The sequence below is a fragment of the Micropterus dolomieu genome, linkage group LG19, assembly GCF_021292245.1.
Source record: "Micropterus dolomieu isolate WLL.071019.BEF.003 ecotype Adirondacks linkage group LG19, ASM2129224v1, whole genome shotgun sequence".
In the NCBI taxonomy this organism is placed as follows: Eukaryota; Metazoa; Chordata; class Actinopteri; order Centrarchiformes; family Centrarchidae; genus Micropterus; species Micropterus dolomieu.
The window spans coordinates 31,536,275-31,554,086 of NC_060168.1; the positions used below are offsets into that span (position 1 = coordinate 31,536,275).

The 17,812-nt window shown below is 39.2% G+C and overlaps 2 protein-coding genes across 2 annotated transcripts in view; one reads left to right on the forward strand and one right to left on the reverse strand.

Moving 5' to 3' along the window:
• The window catches only part of shtn3 (shootin 3), a 35,200-nt gene extending 28,285 nt beyond the window's left edge, over nt 1-6,915 (reverse strand). Inside the window, exons 1-2 of the mRNA XM_046031199.1 lie at nt 6,844-6,915; nt 829-889 (exon numbers count right to left, since the gene is read on the reverse strand). Coding sequence (XP_045887155.1) covers nt 829-889; nt 6,844-6,915 — 133 coding nt within the window. The remainder of the gene's footprint in view (nt 1-828; nt 890-6,843) is intronic.
• Nucleotides 6,916-8,708: 1,793 nt separating this feature from the next.
• gm2a (GM2 ganglioside activator) lies at nt 8,709-16,575 on the forward strand. Its single transcript, XM_046031273.1, has 4 exons — nt 8,709-8,956; nt 9,899-10,051; nt 12,615-12,797; nt 14,167-16,575. Exons 1-4 carry the CDS (start codon nt 8,852-8,854, stop codon nt 14,320-14,322), a joined length of 597 nt encoding a protein of 198 aa, XP_045887229.1. The 5' UTR covers nt 8,709-8,851; the 3' UTR covers nt 14,323-16,575.
• Nucleotides 16,576-17,812: the final 1,237 nt, after the last annotated feature.

Consider the following 17,812-nt stretch of genomic DNA (forward strand, 5'->3'; position numbering starts at 1 on the left):
TGTGATTGGTCGGCCGGGTAGCCTCGCAATGCCTCCGAGCCGACTGGAAGCACCCCGCGCTTTGAAGTAACATTTACTAGCGACCAAAACGGCGGCTGTAACACAGTGAATCAATACATTTGACCATCGCAACCCGAGCAAAATGACTCGCTATCAGAATGTGATCCATACGTTAGCGTTACGTTAGCGGAGTGCTAAAACGGAAGGTAGCCTGCTCGGCCAGCAAAAGTCAACACAATGGACGCTGTAGCGCTACTGCCGACTAGCGTTTGGGGGTGTAATTGCAGAATGACGGACACACCTAGAAATTAAAGGGGAGCTCTAAAATATTGTAATTTTTGGTGCCACTGTTTGTTTTTTCTGTATAAATGTATATTTTCCTGTATATTTAGGTTCCTGAAATAGAAGTTGTCTTGCTATGTTTTACGTGAGACCAACATCTGAGTATGTGGGCATATTCATAATTGTCATGGGAATGTAGGTCTGGTCTGTTTAACAAGTAACGCAAACCACTCCCTGTTCACTGTGGCATTTTTATTGGTTTATACACCCCCTGGGGAACATGAATGTCTGTACAAAGAGAGTTCTGGCAATCCATCAATTGGTGGAGAACCAATGATTAACATCATTATCAATATCATTATTATTATTTAGTTAAGAGGTGTGGGATTGGAAGTCTGGCAAATGAGTCCAGATAACTTCACTGTGTCTGTCTTACTTCAGAAATCCTTCCTACATCTTGTTTTAGACGTTAAAAATAAAGTTGTGTGAGTTTAAACACTGCTTGGGGGGAGAGAGTTTGAGGAAGTTGCAAGACGCTTGACTCACCTCTCTTGATGTGTTTGAGTTGTCTCTCAGCCTCGTCTCTCTCCTCCGTCAGTCTGTTGCACTGCGGGAGCAGACAGCAGGGTCAACGCATTAGATCGAGTTCCACAACAGACTGAATATACAGGTCACTGATACCAACAGAGTATATTCTGTCTGACTCACACACTGTGAGTCAGACACAACCACAGACTGTGTGTTCAGAGGAGTTTACACACTAAGCTGCACCAGCTTCATCCCAAAACACTTTAAGTACTCTATTAGTCAATATTTAAAACCTACAGGTAACGATCTACCATGGAGCCTGCTAAGAAGTAGTGATTACTTTCCTCAAATAAAAAAAAATAGCACTAATTTTAAACTAACTTTACTTTAAATATCAAACGTAAAGTACTGTTTCACCTTGACTTACTCCATTTTCTTCTCCACCAGAGAGGTGAAATGTGCCAACACCTTGCCTTCACCTCCCACCCCGACTGGAAACACACCAAACCTCCACACTTAACGTTGTGGGGGAGGGGCACCATGGTGAATTATTCTTTTGATATTGATGATTTTTGCTCTCCAAACAAATTTGCATTCAAAAATGTTGTTTAAGCTCTTTATATATAACATCAGTATATGAACTTTAGAAATGATTTTCCATGTCCGCTTATTATACAATCTATTTCCTGTCCAGTGAACAAGGTTAAGAAACTCAAAACAGGCTTTAAATGCATCTTTAATGGAAAGCAGAACATGTCTATCATCTCTGAAATCTACAAATATTCCGGAGACAAAAAGATTTAATAAATTTTAGCAGCTGCCAATTTTGTCTGAGGATACTAGGAAAGAGCAGAAAGATTTCCTGCTCTCCATGTTCTCCATCTTAACATTATTTTTGCCGGATCCCCCTCCTTGCTGCTCGTCTCAAAATGTTGCCCGGCCTCCCTTTGAACACAGACAGCCCTTCACTTCTGATAACAGACTGACTCTTTCAGCTCCTGCTGACTTGACGGCTGCCCTACAAAAGGCAAAAAGGCTGTAGCTACTCATTTTCACATCCACAGGAGCTGATGTAAGTATCCCTTGTTATGCTATATTTAGGATGAGCAGCTGTGGAGGAGCCTAGTCTGGATGTTGGAGGCATGAAACTTGGGTGACAGCAGCCGCAGCTGCAGACGTCACTGAGGTTAACAAGTGCGAACCTGCGTCAACACTCAAGGACAAACTATAGATTTCATTTTGACTCATTCTGGATGGAAAGGACACAATTTAACTTCATTTTTCATTCATTATTGCCCAAACTCAAACTGCCAAAAGATGAACACGTGTGTTAAAAAATATCCAGTTATTTGATGCATTTCAGTGTGAAACAGAATCACGGATTACCTTGATGGTTCATTCTTGACCTTTGAGAAAGCAGCTTGACAAAAACCTAAACAAAAGTTCCAACTTGCTGTTTCCAAATCAGCCACATCTTGTCCAATGTGATAGTAACCTGATTGATGTAGTCTAATCCAAAGCCTGAAGCAAACTGCTGGGAGCTTGCTTAAAGGTGTACACATATCCTTACTGTTGACTGGAAACTGTCCTACATAACAGCAATTACTAACACGGTGATTTTAAACCTAAATATTAAATGATCAAAAAGCACAACAACTGTATTTTCAAGCTGAGGAACAACGAGGAGAGAATGTTAAACAAACAAAAAAAAATACTTCCAGCACGCCATCACACTTCACAGCTGGACTCGGCCATCAGACTAATAATCCAAATGTGTTGTAATTTGTTGTCCAAATGCGTTTCCATTATTTAAACAGCAGAGTACTACATCTTTAAAGGTGACGAAGCACTAAATGTGTTTTTTACAGTGCAAGCAGAAATGCTGAATAGGTAAGCATTTAATCGCCAACTCACCCTCAAATGTATGCCTGCGCTCACTCTTACAGAGTTTTCAACCAAACCGAATAACTATTTGTGGTGATTTTTCAATCCACTTAGAGTTTGTTTTTCATCCTCTTTTCCTCTCTGTCTAATCTTGGTTTAACAAGGGAATGACATCATCTCATCATTGATCAGAACTGAAGTTACTGCCTCTTCTGTTAATAGGACAGAGATGTACAGTGGCCTTCTACATGACCGCAGTCAATAGTGGAGTATATGCAATGCTTTTTATCTGAACACGTTTCATTTAAAATGGTAATTGGAACTCGTGAGGCATTCACTGACCTTCTGTGCAGCAAAAGTAACCGTAAGCAAACAAAGACAATAAATAGTATAAACTACTGCTGTTATTCAATGTGGTGACAAAATATACATAATGGCCCTGATCCAATTGGTAACAAGATACTTTCACCTCTGAATATTCATCAAATTTAGGCCAATAACGAAGCAGTTATGGCTTCATAATGTTTTTACCATTGATTTCTCTTTGAGTGCATTGATGTAATGAGAGGGCGATGACAGCACTCAAAGTTGTTCAAAATGAACTGATGGCATCTAAGAAATGTAGTTATAACATTTCTCAAGCCATTTCTGAAAAGTTATAAAAAGGTACTTCATAAGTTTAAGATCAGTTTCAGTGGCCTTAGTAAGTAAATCTGGAACAAAGTTGTTTCATGTGTCACACCTCAGGTCAGTGTTGGACAAAGACAGGAGACCACACATGAGCTGTTATACAACTTCTCTCTTAAGTTACTATAAGGAACCAAGAGAGACGATGAACTACAAGCAAAGCAATGGAAAAGATGGAAATCAGGAGAAAGACTGGCCGATTGCCATCTAATTATATACTTTCAGTCCAGGTGAGCTTAATCTGCCCTCCAGGCCCCTCTTAACGGATAGTCACACGTGCAGGTTCAGGAGTCTGAATGCATGTCACAAGTTTCATGTCATGTTTTAACTACATATGTGATTGAGAGATGCTGAATGCTCTTGCTACAGTTTGGAGGATACAACTGGCGTGTCCTTTCTGGCCTTTCGTAAACCCTCAAGGCAGGTCAATCAACTGTTTAATGATGCATTCAGGCACTCTTTGTCCCCTTTGGATTCTGATAGCAGTCCAGACATATTATTCATCACATGTAGATACAGACAGATTTAAAAGCCATGCCATGGGTCAGTTAGTTGCAGTAGCTGACAAGTCCTCCCTCACAAAAAGTGATCTGGGTCTATTTCCAGCTCTTGCTGGGCTTACTTAGCAGGAAGAGGTGTAGTCAGGTGACCATTTAACCTCCTGGGTGGATTTTTCTCTTAAGAATGTGGCCATGCTGCAAGGATTGCATTTAAGCTGCACCTGACTGAGATCCAATCACAATGCATTTTCCACATATTTACAGCTGGCATTAAGATCCCATGGTGATGCCATGGGATTGGCTCCAGCCCGCCAGTGACCCTGCACGGATAAGTGGTTATAGATAAGGGATGGATGGATGTTGCCAAGTGTAAATGGGCTAGAATGCAACTTTCTTAAAATCAAACATACCAATTTATCAACATCTTTAATGTTAAAAATACACTTATTTGCCTTGGAAATGTGGGCACTACTACACAACGGTCAAAATGTTAACCAAACCTCAAACACCCCTATTCTGATTTTGACTCAACTTGAAGTAACAGATCTTTTTAATGGTATTATGGCATTTAAAGACAAAAATGGGGATGTAACGGTTAAAATTGTATTCTTTGAAAGGGCGTGACTGCGACAAAACCAAGACGATATTCAAAGACGAAAAGGACAAAAAGGGCGCACAGCATCCAGCTCTCTCTCTCCTCCAGCAGCAGGAAGTACTTGGCCCACTTTCTCCCAGCTCTACCTGCAGTCTCACACACTGTCAGCTCAGATTTCCCTGAGGAGCACGGCGAGGGCGGCGGGTTCACCGGCAGACAGCAAGGCACTGACGCTGCCCGGGTGAGCGGGTTAAAATCCCTGTGCTTCTCAGTGAGTACGGGGATGCACGAGTACACTTGTTTTCTTAATTTAAAACACATAAACACTCAGCTTTGAATTTTAATGATAACACATTTTGCTGAGTAGCTTTGATTTGAAGCATTTTTTTTCTTTCATTAGCGATGCATCACTCCAGCTGAAACAAAACAGAATTGTATTCTGATGACTGATTTCAATATGTGGTTTGCAATTATTTTCAGAGTAAGTACGGTTACAGTTTGTTTGGTTAAGCTGTGCTGTTCCTGTTAAATGTTTAATTCTAGCTTCATTAAAAGCAGAACTAATTGTTGGGAATGTATGCACCTGCTGTGCATTTAAAAAAAGTTTAGATCAGACATTTATGCAGCAACCCTCCAGAACAGAGGGTCCACCAACGTTTTAAGCTAGATTCTGATCTGACACACAATATATTTTTGAAGAGAAGGTTTCTTTCTTCTGTCTGTCTACAAAGATGAAACCAGATGGGTTTTTTGTAACAATTTTTCTTTTCATTTCGATTAATGTGCTGATTGATTGCAACAAAGAACTTATGTTTACTATCACATAACACAAAAGATAAGCAGCAAACTCTTACGACTGAGAACCTGCACTGAACAATTTTAGGACATTTTTGCTTCAAATTTGACTTAAATGATCGATTATCAAAATAGATGCTGATATTTTCTGAAGCGATTAATTGACTAATTGTTTCAGCACCATATTACCCTAACCAAAATAATACAATTATGTAACAAACTAATCAGCTCAAAAGTCCACTTAGAAGCTTTCAACTGCATTTCCCGGTCTTCATTCAGTGCACGGCAAAGTAATTTGTCAAGTGTGGAACTTCAATCATAACTAACAAATGACTGTGGTGGTCAGGTGTCACGTGATGACACACGAGCAAGCACCATTCACTGAATGAAATGTATACAAAAGCTCTGAAAGTTAGTAAGTGGACCGTTGATTAAATTGATTCCCAGAGATCTAGAATAAACTTCCATGCTGAAGATAATTTTTTGGTTTAGCATTAACATCTCTCATATTAGCCACAGAGGAGCTGGCACAGCCTCATGGGAGTTGTAGTTGTTGAATGCTAACAGACTCATTTGACATTTGTCTTTCCTTGGATTGGAGCAAGGCATTTACAGGGTAGGAGTTAAATTCCCAATGTAATGAGCAAGGGGATTTATTTCTTTATTTGTACACTTGGGGGTTCAATTCCCAGCCTCTCTGCTGCTAGAGCAAGGCACTGGATCAGATTCAGTTTGTAACACTATAATAGAGCAAGGTTGGGTTGCTGGTTCCATGCCCTCTTTGTAGGTCAGTGGGGAGCAAGGTACAAACAACCATTGCAAAGGTGGAGGGTTCAGCTCCCCATTTTACTTAAGGAAGGAAGGCACAGACTGCAGGTTTATAGAGGTTTGATAATGGGCTTGTAGGTCAAAGGGTGGAGCCAGGAACTAGCAAACACTACAAGGGTTGTGCATTCATGTTCTTGGGTAGGAAAGTGGGTAAAGCATTGAATTCCCATTGTATCCGCTCCTTATATTGGAGTGTTTAGGATAAAATCATCCACCAAACAGCAGATGAGAGGCAGCTGTGGGTGTAATGAAGGTTTTGTTTAATAGATAAAATCCATTGAGATGAACAAATGTATAGAATTATGTTAAATTTAATTCAAAATCTGATACTAGGCCTTTTCTGTGTGGCTATTAAGAGGTATCAGACATCCAGCCCAGAATAAGACTGCCAGCACATTTCTCTTTAAAAAGACTAAAATCCGCTTAGAAATCATTTAACGTCCCCATTGAAACCACCAGAATAAACCAGTGATATAAATTTAAAGAATAATTTCTCCTCTCCTCTTAAATGGCGAGAGGAGCGACAGATTTAGGGAGGGGTCCGGCTCTTTGATGTCGACAATAACCGCCAGGAGAAGCCGGCCGGCGAATCATACCTGCTGAAATTAGCCTGGCAAAATGTTCCATCAGAGCCCGAATGAAATGAACGGATCTCTGGACACAGTACATGCAGCATCATTTCGATTAGAAGCAAACATTTGAGCAGGTTTTTTTTTTGTGTGTGTGTGTGTTTTATCGGTTTACCTCTGTTTGCATGTGTGCGTCCCTCTCCTCCTCGCATCCCTCCATCTGCGCAGATGATGAGCAGGGAAGCATTTTCAGGAAAAGAGTGATGAAATATATCCCACCGCTGCCTTTTTATAACCAGACACGGTTATTCAAAAGAAAAGAAAGCTATACAGAGGTCTATTCTAGCAGCACATGTCTGGATCCGAGCACATTTCCTTTTCTTCCAAACACATGGGATGGAGAGGAGCTCGGTGCGCTGCTGCAGCCGGCGGACAGGATCCTCCTCTTCCTCCTTCCACTGACAGCATCATCTGGCTCCCCTGAATCCCTCCTCCGTCCCCCTCCCTCCTTTCTCCTCTTCCTCTTTTCTAAATGCTGCAGGCTGACTCGGACAAAACCATTTGTGCACAGCGAGATGTGATCTGTCATTATGAATTCAGCGTGCTCTGTTTGAATTTAATGTAGCTTGATAATCATCACCTTAGCCCAGATATTATGATGAAACAGTAAATTTTTGACACTTAAAAGCCAACATTAGGGGAGTTCGGGTGCGTTCAAGTGCTGCTGGGAGAGTCCGAAATGCGGACATTCAGTCAGCAGATAAGGGTTGCATTGAAGTTCAGTAGCTGTTAAAACAAGGAATAACCTGGCCAGTCACAGCCATGCATATATTATTATGATTATAGATAGGGTTATTATTATTAATGACCTATCGTCATCATTGTTTGAATAATAGTTTAGGTTACAAAAATAGCCTGCATCATCACAGATCATATGTCCCACCACCTAGGCCTCCACCACACCCTGTTAAATGTGATTTAAATGTATTTAAATTGTTTTGTTTGGTCTCTTCTTCCAGATATCTCAGATCAGCTGCAAAGGTCAGCCTGCCGATAATATAGGCTAGCGTGTGTGTATGTGTGTGTGTGTGTGCGTGTGCGTGTGCGCGTGTGTATGGGTGTGTGTGTGTGTGTGTGCGTGTGTGTGCGTGTGCGTGTGGTGAAGGCCCATGTGGGGAAATAGCTGGCCTACAACGACCTCTAGAGGCGCTAACGTGCAACTAAAAGATTGTCTCAACTATTTTCAACACCTCTCACCTGCTGAGCTGTTGGATAAGACTTTCTGGGCCTACTGGAGTTAATGTAGGCCTGTTTATCACATCTACCTTTTTAAGAAGAGGGAAACGATCATAGGCCTAGTGCTGGTATCTGTTTACTCAAATAAACCGTGAGTAAAGTTTGATTTTGTTTCTGATCATGTGTATGACATTTACCAAAAATACACACAGTGAAAATATCAACCCCGAAAATACTAGCAAATAAATGAAATAGGCCTACTCAAATAAATAGAATAAAGGCTATATAGCCTATATATAAAAGTATGGATGAATGATAAAAGATATAATATGAAATATGTTAGCTAATAATCAAATCCTGAATTTACTACTATTAGTTGTAACTCTTCTTCTTTTCTTTTAAAATCCAGTTGAGTGTTTGTATTTCATACAAAAATACAAGGGACATTACTTCATTGTCCTATGTTTAGTTTATTCTTTATTATTCATAATTATTGGTTTCATATATTTCATACTGTAGCCTAACTTACTTTAGGCTGTTTCTTTTTATTTTAGAGCTGTTATGAAGACTTTTATCAGGTATTTCCCTGCTCTGCATTGTTCAATAAAGTTTTATCAATGGGATCAATGGTGTGTGTGTGTGTGTGCGTGTGTGTGTGTGTGCGTGTGTTCGCGCGCGCGCGTGTGTGTGCATGTGCGTGTGTGTGTATGCGTGTGTGCATGTGCGTGTGTGTGTGTGTGTGTGCGTGTGTAGGTCACATGACTCGGCGGTCATGTGAAAGACTAGGTGCGCTAGTAAACACGGAAGTAGCTGCAGCACCGCAGAAGCGGCTGTGGCTTCAGTGTTTCCTCAGTTGTGTTTCGTCTGTCGGTTTAACGGCGCACATTCGCCGTCGCGGATCGTGTCTCCTCCGTTTTGTGTCGGTATCTGCGCTCAGAGGCGACAGGATGGATAAAATGTCAACTCTGACGGTGACTCTGAGCCTGGTTGTAGTTCTTATAACGCAGGTGAACTGCAGCCCCTCCAAACTGAAGAGAGTCACAAAGGCACAGGTGAGACCGACGGTACTTCTGCGTTATAATATACCACTATAATCAGTTCAGGCCGTAATGTGTGCTTTTAAACATGCACAACACCCTTTAATCTTTTAATAATAAGCAATATTTAAAGAAAAATACTTAAATTCTGTCTTGAATTTTAAAGTCTGACCAAATAAAACAACAACCCCAAAACAAGATAACTCAAGATCCAATTGTTAGCTTTTTCTTGCGCTTTTTCTTGCGCTTTGTCTAGTCATTTTATTATTGATCTATTATTAATTCCATCCACTGAAGAAGACCGTGAGATGTGGTTGAAAGCTCCGGATAAAGCTAGTTAGTGGCTCTTCAGCTAAGTCTCTCTTTTTTTTTGCCAAGATAATTAAGTCATTTAACAATCAAACACATAAAAACATCTGTGGTCAAATGTGAGGGCTTTGAATTTTTTTTTGAAGAAATCACGTGGCACAAATATTTAAATATTTTGTGACATTAGTTGATAAATATACATACTTTATTTGCAGCCTCAGGTTTTCATTTGTTTAACATGGTATGAGCATCTATGTGCACTTGCTTTGGGTCATGTGATAACCTTTCATTTAGTGTATTGCTCTTTACAGACATAAGAATTATATCTAAAAAAGAGAAAATTCACTAAGTCTTCAACGTTAGCATATAAAACACATTATTAAAACTTCACAAGAAAAAATACTTAAGTTAAAACATGTTTTAAAAAGTCCAATTAAAAGCAAATGTATTAATTTATGTTGTTTAAGGACTTTTAAACTCCCGTCTCTTTATTGTGGTGACTGCAAAGACACATACTGTGTTAAAAACAACTGTGATGGGATGAGAATATATGTAAATGAACTAAAACCTGTGTGGAAAGCTGGGATAAAAAACCCCGCTGGTTTGTGTTGACTGATTCTACACGTTAACCCTTTGTGTTGTGGACAGATTTTGGGTTTTGACTGGAAAAACTGTGGGAAGCCAGATGCTCCAGCTGTACTGAAGACTCTGACCGTGTCTCCAGATCCGATCTCCATCCCCGGAGACCTGCGAGCCTCAGCCTCTGGATCCACATCTGTAGAGCTGAGCTCTCCCCTGGCTGTGAGTACACTGAGGCTGTCCTTATAAACAGTACAAAAATATGATCTCAACCAAGTCCATTGTTGCTTTTCTTTATGTTGGGACACCTGTGCATTACTGTTTTGATGCCTTAGTCTCTAAATAAAGCGAGATTAAAAGGCAGAAATCTCAGCAGCTGGTGAAGTAATCATTAAGTCTCTGTTATTCCGACCTTGCAGATAAGTGTGTTTGAGCCATAAGACCATTGATACAGTATTACTCAACACTAGCTTAATTGTCTTGTTTAACTGGTTCTCGGCTGTTTTGTGAAGGACAAACGGGCGTGTCTGGATCTGCTGCTGATCCTGTGAGCTTCATGTGGGCAGATCAGTGCCGTGCGCTGACATAGAATTTCACTGTTTCAGGCTCTTTCTTTGGATTTACTATCAAAGGAAACTGAGAGGCTAAGAAACAGTTCAGAACTCCATAAGAAAAAGCTAACATTTAGAAATTAAAGTCTTGAAAAAGTAGTTAAATGCCCAAAATACTGGTATCTAAAATGAGTACAGTTAATAGCGTGCTTTATGTTTTTAATTCAGTTTCCGAAGTCTCATAAATGTTGTGGGGTTTTATGGTGCACAGTTTGTTTTTTCTATTGAGAGGAAAAAAAACTGTCCCCTGATAGTGTTTCTTTCATTTTCTCATTTCATTCATTAATTTTCTACTCTAAATGCCATCAAAACGTTTTCAAATTTCACCTTAAAGCTTGTGATCAGATTCTTCTCCCCCAGCGATGACTGCAGGTCTTGTTTGTTTATCTCAGGATCCAGCAGAAGTAGGTTTAGGAGCCAGTTTTGGCTGTAAAGCAATGACTCATGAATAGTTTAATACATAAACTATACTATTAGTAAACTAAAAAACTCCCTCCAAACATTGTAATCCTCTGAGCCTCTGAATCGCAAAGCCTTCTTACTGATTTAGTTCTTCTGTTAAATAAATGTACAGGCGCTGCGATGAATGAACAAGAATGAGGATTCATATCTAAATTGTTTGATTACCGTGTTTTGCAGGACATTCCACAAGTTAGTTAAGTAAAAAAATGTGTCTGATACTGTAGAGATCACTGTGATGCTCCCACCAGCAGAGTAAACAAACCGCACTCTGCCAAAACTGATCACATGGACTCTCACAAAAGGTCTGATAACTGCAGCGTGAATCACTGTGATAAAGTGTTTTACTGACTGTCGAATGTGTTCACAAGCAAAACCTGGGTTAAAAATATTTAGTGCGTTTTTTTCATTCAGCCTTTTCAGTTCTGGACTATAATTAATAAACTACATACATCGTATTTGCAGTATTTGGACTGTACTCAGCAAAGCAGATGGTCTGCTGAACCTTGTTTTTCATGCAGCAGCGAGAAAGAAAAATGGTTGTGTGGTTTTCTCATGTTACCTGTGGCTGTATCTACTTTAATATAAACCGCATTAAGTTTCCTTAGTGTGATGTTCTGTATAAATATAATTGCCATAAGCAGTATTTTCACAAATTAACAGAGCAAAACAACCTCACTATTATAAAGGTACAAACTACAGACGGAGCTGATACAGATTCACTGGTGAAAGACAAACTTTACCAGGGTTTAAATGTCATTCAGTTGAGATGGAAAGTTGCTTGCCTCCTGTTGACATACATTGCCAGGTTACATTAAGTTACTCATCGTCATGACCGAGTGATAATAAGGTTATCACTTCTCTTGCTGCTTCAGTTACCAGAGAATAAGGTCTCTTTGTCTCATGTGACTTCCTCAAACCTCAACTCGGCACTTCCTCTTTGTACTTTTTCATCTCTTTCAGTTGTCTCTTTTTACACAGTCTTGTTGTTCCTCTCTTTTTGTTTTTGTTTTACTTATGTATGTTTATTATCCGTCCATGTTGAGCTTACATTTTTTAAATTCTAAGGTGATATTAGAGATTGACACCTTTTTTTTTTTTCTTTTTTTTTTTGTGGCTCCATAAATTAGATTACATTTACTTAGCTGACACTTTCGTCAAAAGCTGCTTACCAATGCATTTCAACCATGCTGACATAACCTAAAAATTGCAAGAATCACGCAAAACCTCAAGTCTGCTCCTTCAAGTGCTACATTTAGGAACATTAAGAGATGGAGAAAGAGTTTCCTTTTTAATTTTTTCGGCAGTCTTGCAGATGAGTTCTCAGTCCGCGATGAAATATGTGTAGAGTTTCTGTGGAGCCAGGACCAGAAATGGGCATGATTTTGTAGCGCGGTGGCTGAGCCCCCCTCGTACTGAGGGAGTAGCAAGCTGATTGGCAGAAGCAGTGTGTAGTGGACGGGCTGGGGTGTATGGTTTGACCAGGTCCTGGATGTAGGATGGGCCTAGATCACATGTAACGCTGTGTATAATCTTGTTTTTTAATTTGACTATTATTTACAGATATTTCCAACCTAATATTTAAGGAAATGTTCAGTGTTTATGTTTTTAGCAAGATCATTTTTAACTTGACGATGAGAAGTTGTTTTTCTTCCACACTGTCCACAAGACCCTCACGTTTTGTCATCTCCTCTTCCCTTTTCACTCCTCATCAGCTGAATGTGACCCTGGAGAAGGAGGTGGCAGGTTTCTGGGTGAAGGTCCCCTGTCTGGAGGAGATGGGCAGTTGTCACTATCAGGATGCATGTGATATTCTGAACCAGCTGATCCCTCCGGGTCAGGACTGTCCTGAACCGCTGCACACCTACGGGCTGCCCTGCCACTGCCCCTTCCAAGCTGTGAGTCTTTTCATAACACACAAAACTGTCTGTTCACCTGCTCCTCAACAGTGATTACAGAAACTGTGTGATCACCTGTGTTTTATCAAGGGAAACAGACTTTAGCACACCACAGACACATTTTCACTGCACCATCCACACACAGCGTCAAGGCAAAAGAATGAAACAGAGTGATAAACTGTAAAGCACTCTGTTATATCCCCTGCCAAGGCAGCACAATCCCCTCCAACGCATATGATAATAGAAAATGTTGCATTAATGTGTGCATTAAATTACACAGTAATAAACACTGATTGCAAAATGGCTGACAGCTACCATGATATTTGGATAATGTCTAAATCATTTCCTGGAACATTTTAGCTTTGTAAAAGGAAAAACTTAAAAAACTCTGTGAAATCTGAAGTTAGTCAGAGAGAGTAAGTATATCAAAATGTTTTCTGAAGTTACAGTTTGTGTACTGGACACAGACAGACAAAGAAGAACTTGGCGACCAGTTATGGGGAAATGGTACAAAATATCTACTTTTATTAAACATTATTGCAAATGGAAATATCTGAGTTTCATTTTAGACATGAAATTACAATCACTGTGAAACCACAGACGTCTGAAATCAAAAAAGTATTTTCTATGTTTTTGTTATAGAGTGCCCCAAAATTTCCCTTTAAATTTCCCCCAAATTTGTGATTTTGAAGAAAAAACTCCCGCATTCCAAAGTAGTAGAAGTAATAATAATAATTTATAATAATTATTAATAATAATTTATAATAATTTCAGGAGGCAGTGAGGCAAATACACAACGTGAAATGGAATAAAATATAATAATATAGGATAAAAACAATAATAATAATCCAACACTGTGCTAGCATTAATAAAAACCTTTTTTAAACAGATACGTTTTGAGAAATGCTTTAAAAGATGTCACCAATTCTGCAAATGTCCCATAATAACAAATTACATCAGTGCTTTGAAACAAAACCAACAAATACATCTTAAGAGGTGCTCCAGACATTTAATATTACACTTCCTTAAATTCTCACATGAGACCGACTTAAAAAATAATAATAATAAAAGTAGAAACTAAAGCAGCAGAGGCCAAGATATGACTTCGACTTGCTTGAATGGATCAAGCTTCAAAATCGCTCAGTCCTACATTTCCCATAAAGCAACTTGAATCTTCCCTCCCTGCCACATATATTACACTCTTTTTTTTCTGTAATTACACTTAACACATCGTACCATATCAGCATTGTTATAATTGTCATAAACTGTAGTTAATGTACACATTTGCGGGAGCCACATATCCTTCCCAGACTACCCAGAAAGCCTCTGATCTTTGCTGTCTTTCCTTTCCTGCTCTCTGTCCCCTCAGGGCTCGTACTCTCTGCCTCAGTCGGACTTCTACCTGCCCCACATGGATCTGCCCTCCTGGCTGACTAACGGTAACTACCGTGTGGAGGGCGTCCTGGGCAGCCAGGACCAAGAGCTGGGCTGCCTCAAAATCGCTCTCTCCCTTCACTCCAACTAAAGCAACACCACAAGCAGTCAGGAGGTTTCAGGTTTTTCTTGACTTGCACATTAAAATTATTGAAAATTGGGAAACGATGACATCAGATGACGACGAGAAAATCAAGATGGAAAAGACGGTTGGTTCTATTTTAGTCATCTTTTAGCTTACTACATTTCTGCCGCACAGGTTTTTCAGTTTGATTGGAGAGAAAAAAAAACGAATCTAAATAATAGTACAAGAACTTAATGCTTCTGTCTCTGTACAGAGACACAAACATGTTGGTGTTTACTGAAACGTAGAGGTACTTTGTCCGGCAGTGAAGCCTTTCCTTGTTCATTAAGATCCATCAAGCAGCAGTTATCTCATTCTTTATGCACAGAAACTGCTTCACTTTACCTGCTGCAGCCGAGTGAACACGAAACATTTCCTCTGCTTTGTACGGCTCGGCTTGACTCGACTGGTACCACATCCTTTTTTTAAATTTGGTTTTCCACTGCAGCCGTTACCCTCTCAATGTAGGCACGATTCTTGAAAGCGTGAAACTGCCATGACAAACGCAGGAACTCTCGCTGGATGTACATATTTTTAAGTCATGATCAACCTACATTTTCTTCTTTATTTCATTTCTTATATTTCAGACTGTATAGTACATAATAGTTCATTTCAAATTTGAAAGAAAAAAATAACTAGAATAAGCTAAAGCTCTGAGGGATCTGATCCTTTTACCAGCAGCATGTCGCTCATTTATTAGCAAACGTTAGGGAACAGTTTCTCACTGTGTCTATTAACAGTGAATGCTGCTGATGTGTGTGTCTTTTGCACAGGGAAATGTTGTAATTTTATTTTCACACCAGCAACATTTAAAACCTTGATTCATTCTGTGAAAACGGACAGAGAGCAGTTTCAGATCAACTCTGTTTTACTGTCAGTCTCAGCAGCTCCCAGTTGTGAGCTTGTTTCTGTTGTCCGCAAAGAGCGAGAACAAAGGGGCAGAACTGCTGACATTCAGGGAAGTGAAATAAAGGTACGGGAACCTGCTGGACTCAAAATTCATAATGCCAATCTAAGCTAACCAAACGGAGCTAAAACTAGATTTAAACTGATAGATGTTGCTAAAAAATAAAACCTAAATTAAACAGAAAACAGAAACAGTCGATAGGTCAGAAAACTAAAAAGAAAGATTCATTGCGTGAAAGGGAGGAGAGTTGTTCAGATGTAGAGATCTGAAGTTTTTTTTCAGTCTGTGCACAAATGCAGGCACAAAGAGCAAAAAGGAATGAAAGACTGGCAGCTCTTCAGAATTGCAGCACGTTCAATTAATGTGTGTACTAATTAAACATATTAAAAAGGTATTTTCAGTTTTTGGCCAGTAGAGGGACAGCTTATCAAGCCAAAGCCCAAATGAAAAATGAATCTCATCACGCAGCCTCGCTGCTGAGCTGCATTTAGGTCCATCCTGCTGATGTCTTTAGATCACTGAAACATGTTGTGCTCTCACATTTTGTTGGAAACATCTCGACATCTCGGTTCATCCACAATCACACCCATTGTCTCAGTATTTCACATTATTGGGCCAATTATACTAATAAACCTAACGAAGCTCCAAACATCAAAGAAACTTTTAATTTAAAGTCTGACACAGCTGATGTCAGACTTTAAATTAAAAGTTTGTTTATTTTTGATCATTTGGTTGTAAAAAAACGAATATGGCATATGCTAACAGTTCTGTCTGTTTTTGTGTGATGAAATGCTCATTTCAAAATGTTTTGAAGTAATAATGTCCTGCAAACATTCTCATGTGCTTTTTTCCTCGGTGTTACTGACACTGATTTGTTTAAAAAAATATTGATTGACTTTTTTTGACTTTTAAAAACATGTTTTAGGTTATTGAGTAGAAGCTATGCTGGGAATTAAATCACACTCATGTAGTTCTGATGGTAGCCAATGTATGAGATGTTATTTTAGATTTGATCTTATTTGATTTTGTTTATTTTAGCTTTTTCTTTTTACTAAGTGCCTGATTAGCTCTTTAGGAGGAATTACTGTATTTTAAGAAACTGCAGTGAAACAAACAGGAGATGAAAAGAAATCATATAGCACACATAGATAACTGATATGCGACAGCTGAGTAAACTATGATTACAGTTTGACTAAATGTTTAATTTGTTTTCTACAGCGTTGGTTAAAATAATGACAGATGATGAGATCAGTGTCATGCTTGTGATTATGTCCACACAGTGTACAGTTTAATAAACTTTAATACATTTTGTATTTTTTTCATGCAAAGAGTTTTCAATCAAAACAATTAATTGTTTGAAAAATTAATATTCAAATTTAATTTAAATCACTTAATTTAAATTAAGTGTAAAAAAAGACAGATGAAATCACACACATAAGTGAAAACAGTATTAGATTTGTTTGTTTTGGGGTTAAAGTGCTGACCTTCATGCATATTGTGTCCCCATATTTTAGTAAAATGCAGCGGGACAATGATCCTAATTATAACAACAGCAGCCAAATGTTGACTGGCTGCGTCGGTCACCTGACATCCTCCTAGTGCTCCAATGACTCCTCCTCCCTCAACTGCAACCAATACTAGCCACTTGTGTACTATTCATTAATTATATCATCGATATGCAGTCGAATTGTACCCTACTGATCCTAAAAGACTCAGCAGCACCGTGTTTTACCATAAGGTGGCAGCATTTCCTCTGAAAATCTGGTGACTACACTTTAGACTAACTGTACACTATGAGACTGCTACTGTTGCTTCTGCTGCTACTGCACCTACTGACACTATAAGTACTGTTTACGCTACATGAAACCATGTAGCGTAAACCATGAATAACAGCACTTGACCAAACGTAAACAAAAGCTGGAAAAACACTTCTATTCCTTTGTGATTTATCAAATTTCCTAAAGCAAAAAAAACACAAACTAAATATAAATAAACCCAAATCACAATAATACAATGTCCTGGACACTTTATGATGGCAAAGTCACTTTAGCGTGAAACTGATTTTAAGTCGTTGCAGCAGTGAACATTAACAGGAAGCAGTAAAGAAAACAGAAAACAAAAGGAGGAAAGTGAGGAATTGCACATGAAGGACCAAACAAATCCACAGGTCCAGGACATAAACCCCTGCAGCTGGAATAGGACTGAAACTGACCTATTTGTGTAAAGAAATGGTACAACTGCACGAGGTAGTTCTACTCAATGCTCACTGAAAAGACAACGTGTATAACCTGCACAGCTGTGTCTAGATATATGAATTACAGAATCAGGATATTGTTCAAAAGAACTCTGTTCACGTGTGTTTTCAGCCTCATGTGGATTCCTGACTTTGAAATTGGTGCTCTGCTGATGAAAATCAGCTTCCAGCGTCTGGTAACGTTCATTAACTGTTCTTTTGTGGTTTCATCAGAGATGAAAGCCTGAGAGTTCAGATCAGACAGAGAGAAGAAACAAACCACAATGTCCAATCAAGTTGCTTTTTCCAAGGACACT

Bases quoted from the DNA above. Each gene is read 5' to 3' on its own strand.
- gm2a (XM_046031273.1), top strand. From the start codon at position 8,852: ATGGATAAAATGTCAACTCTGACGGTGACTCTGAGCCTGGTTGTAGTT. The intron at 8,957-9,898 runs GTGAGACCGACG...TGTTGTGGACAG, and splicing joins AGAGAGTCACAAAGGCACAG to ATTTTGGGTTTTGACTGGAA. The intron at 12,798-14,166 runs GTGAGTCTTTTC...CTGTCCCCTCAG, and splicing joins GCCACTGCCCCTTCCAAGCT to GGCTCGTACTCTCTGCCTCA.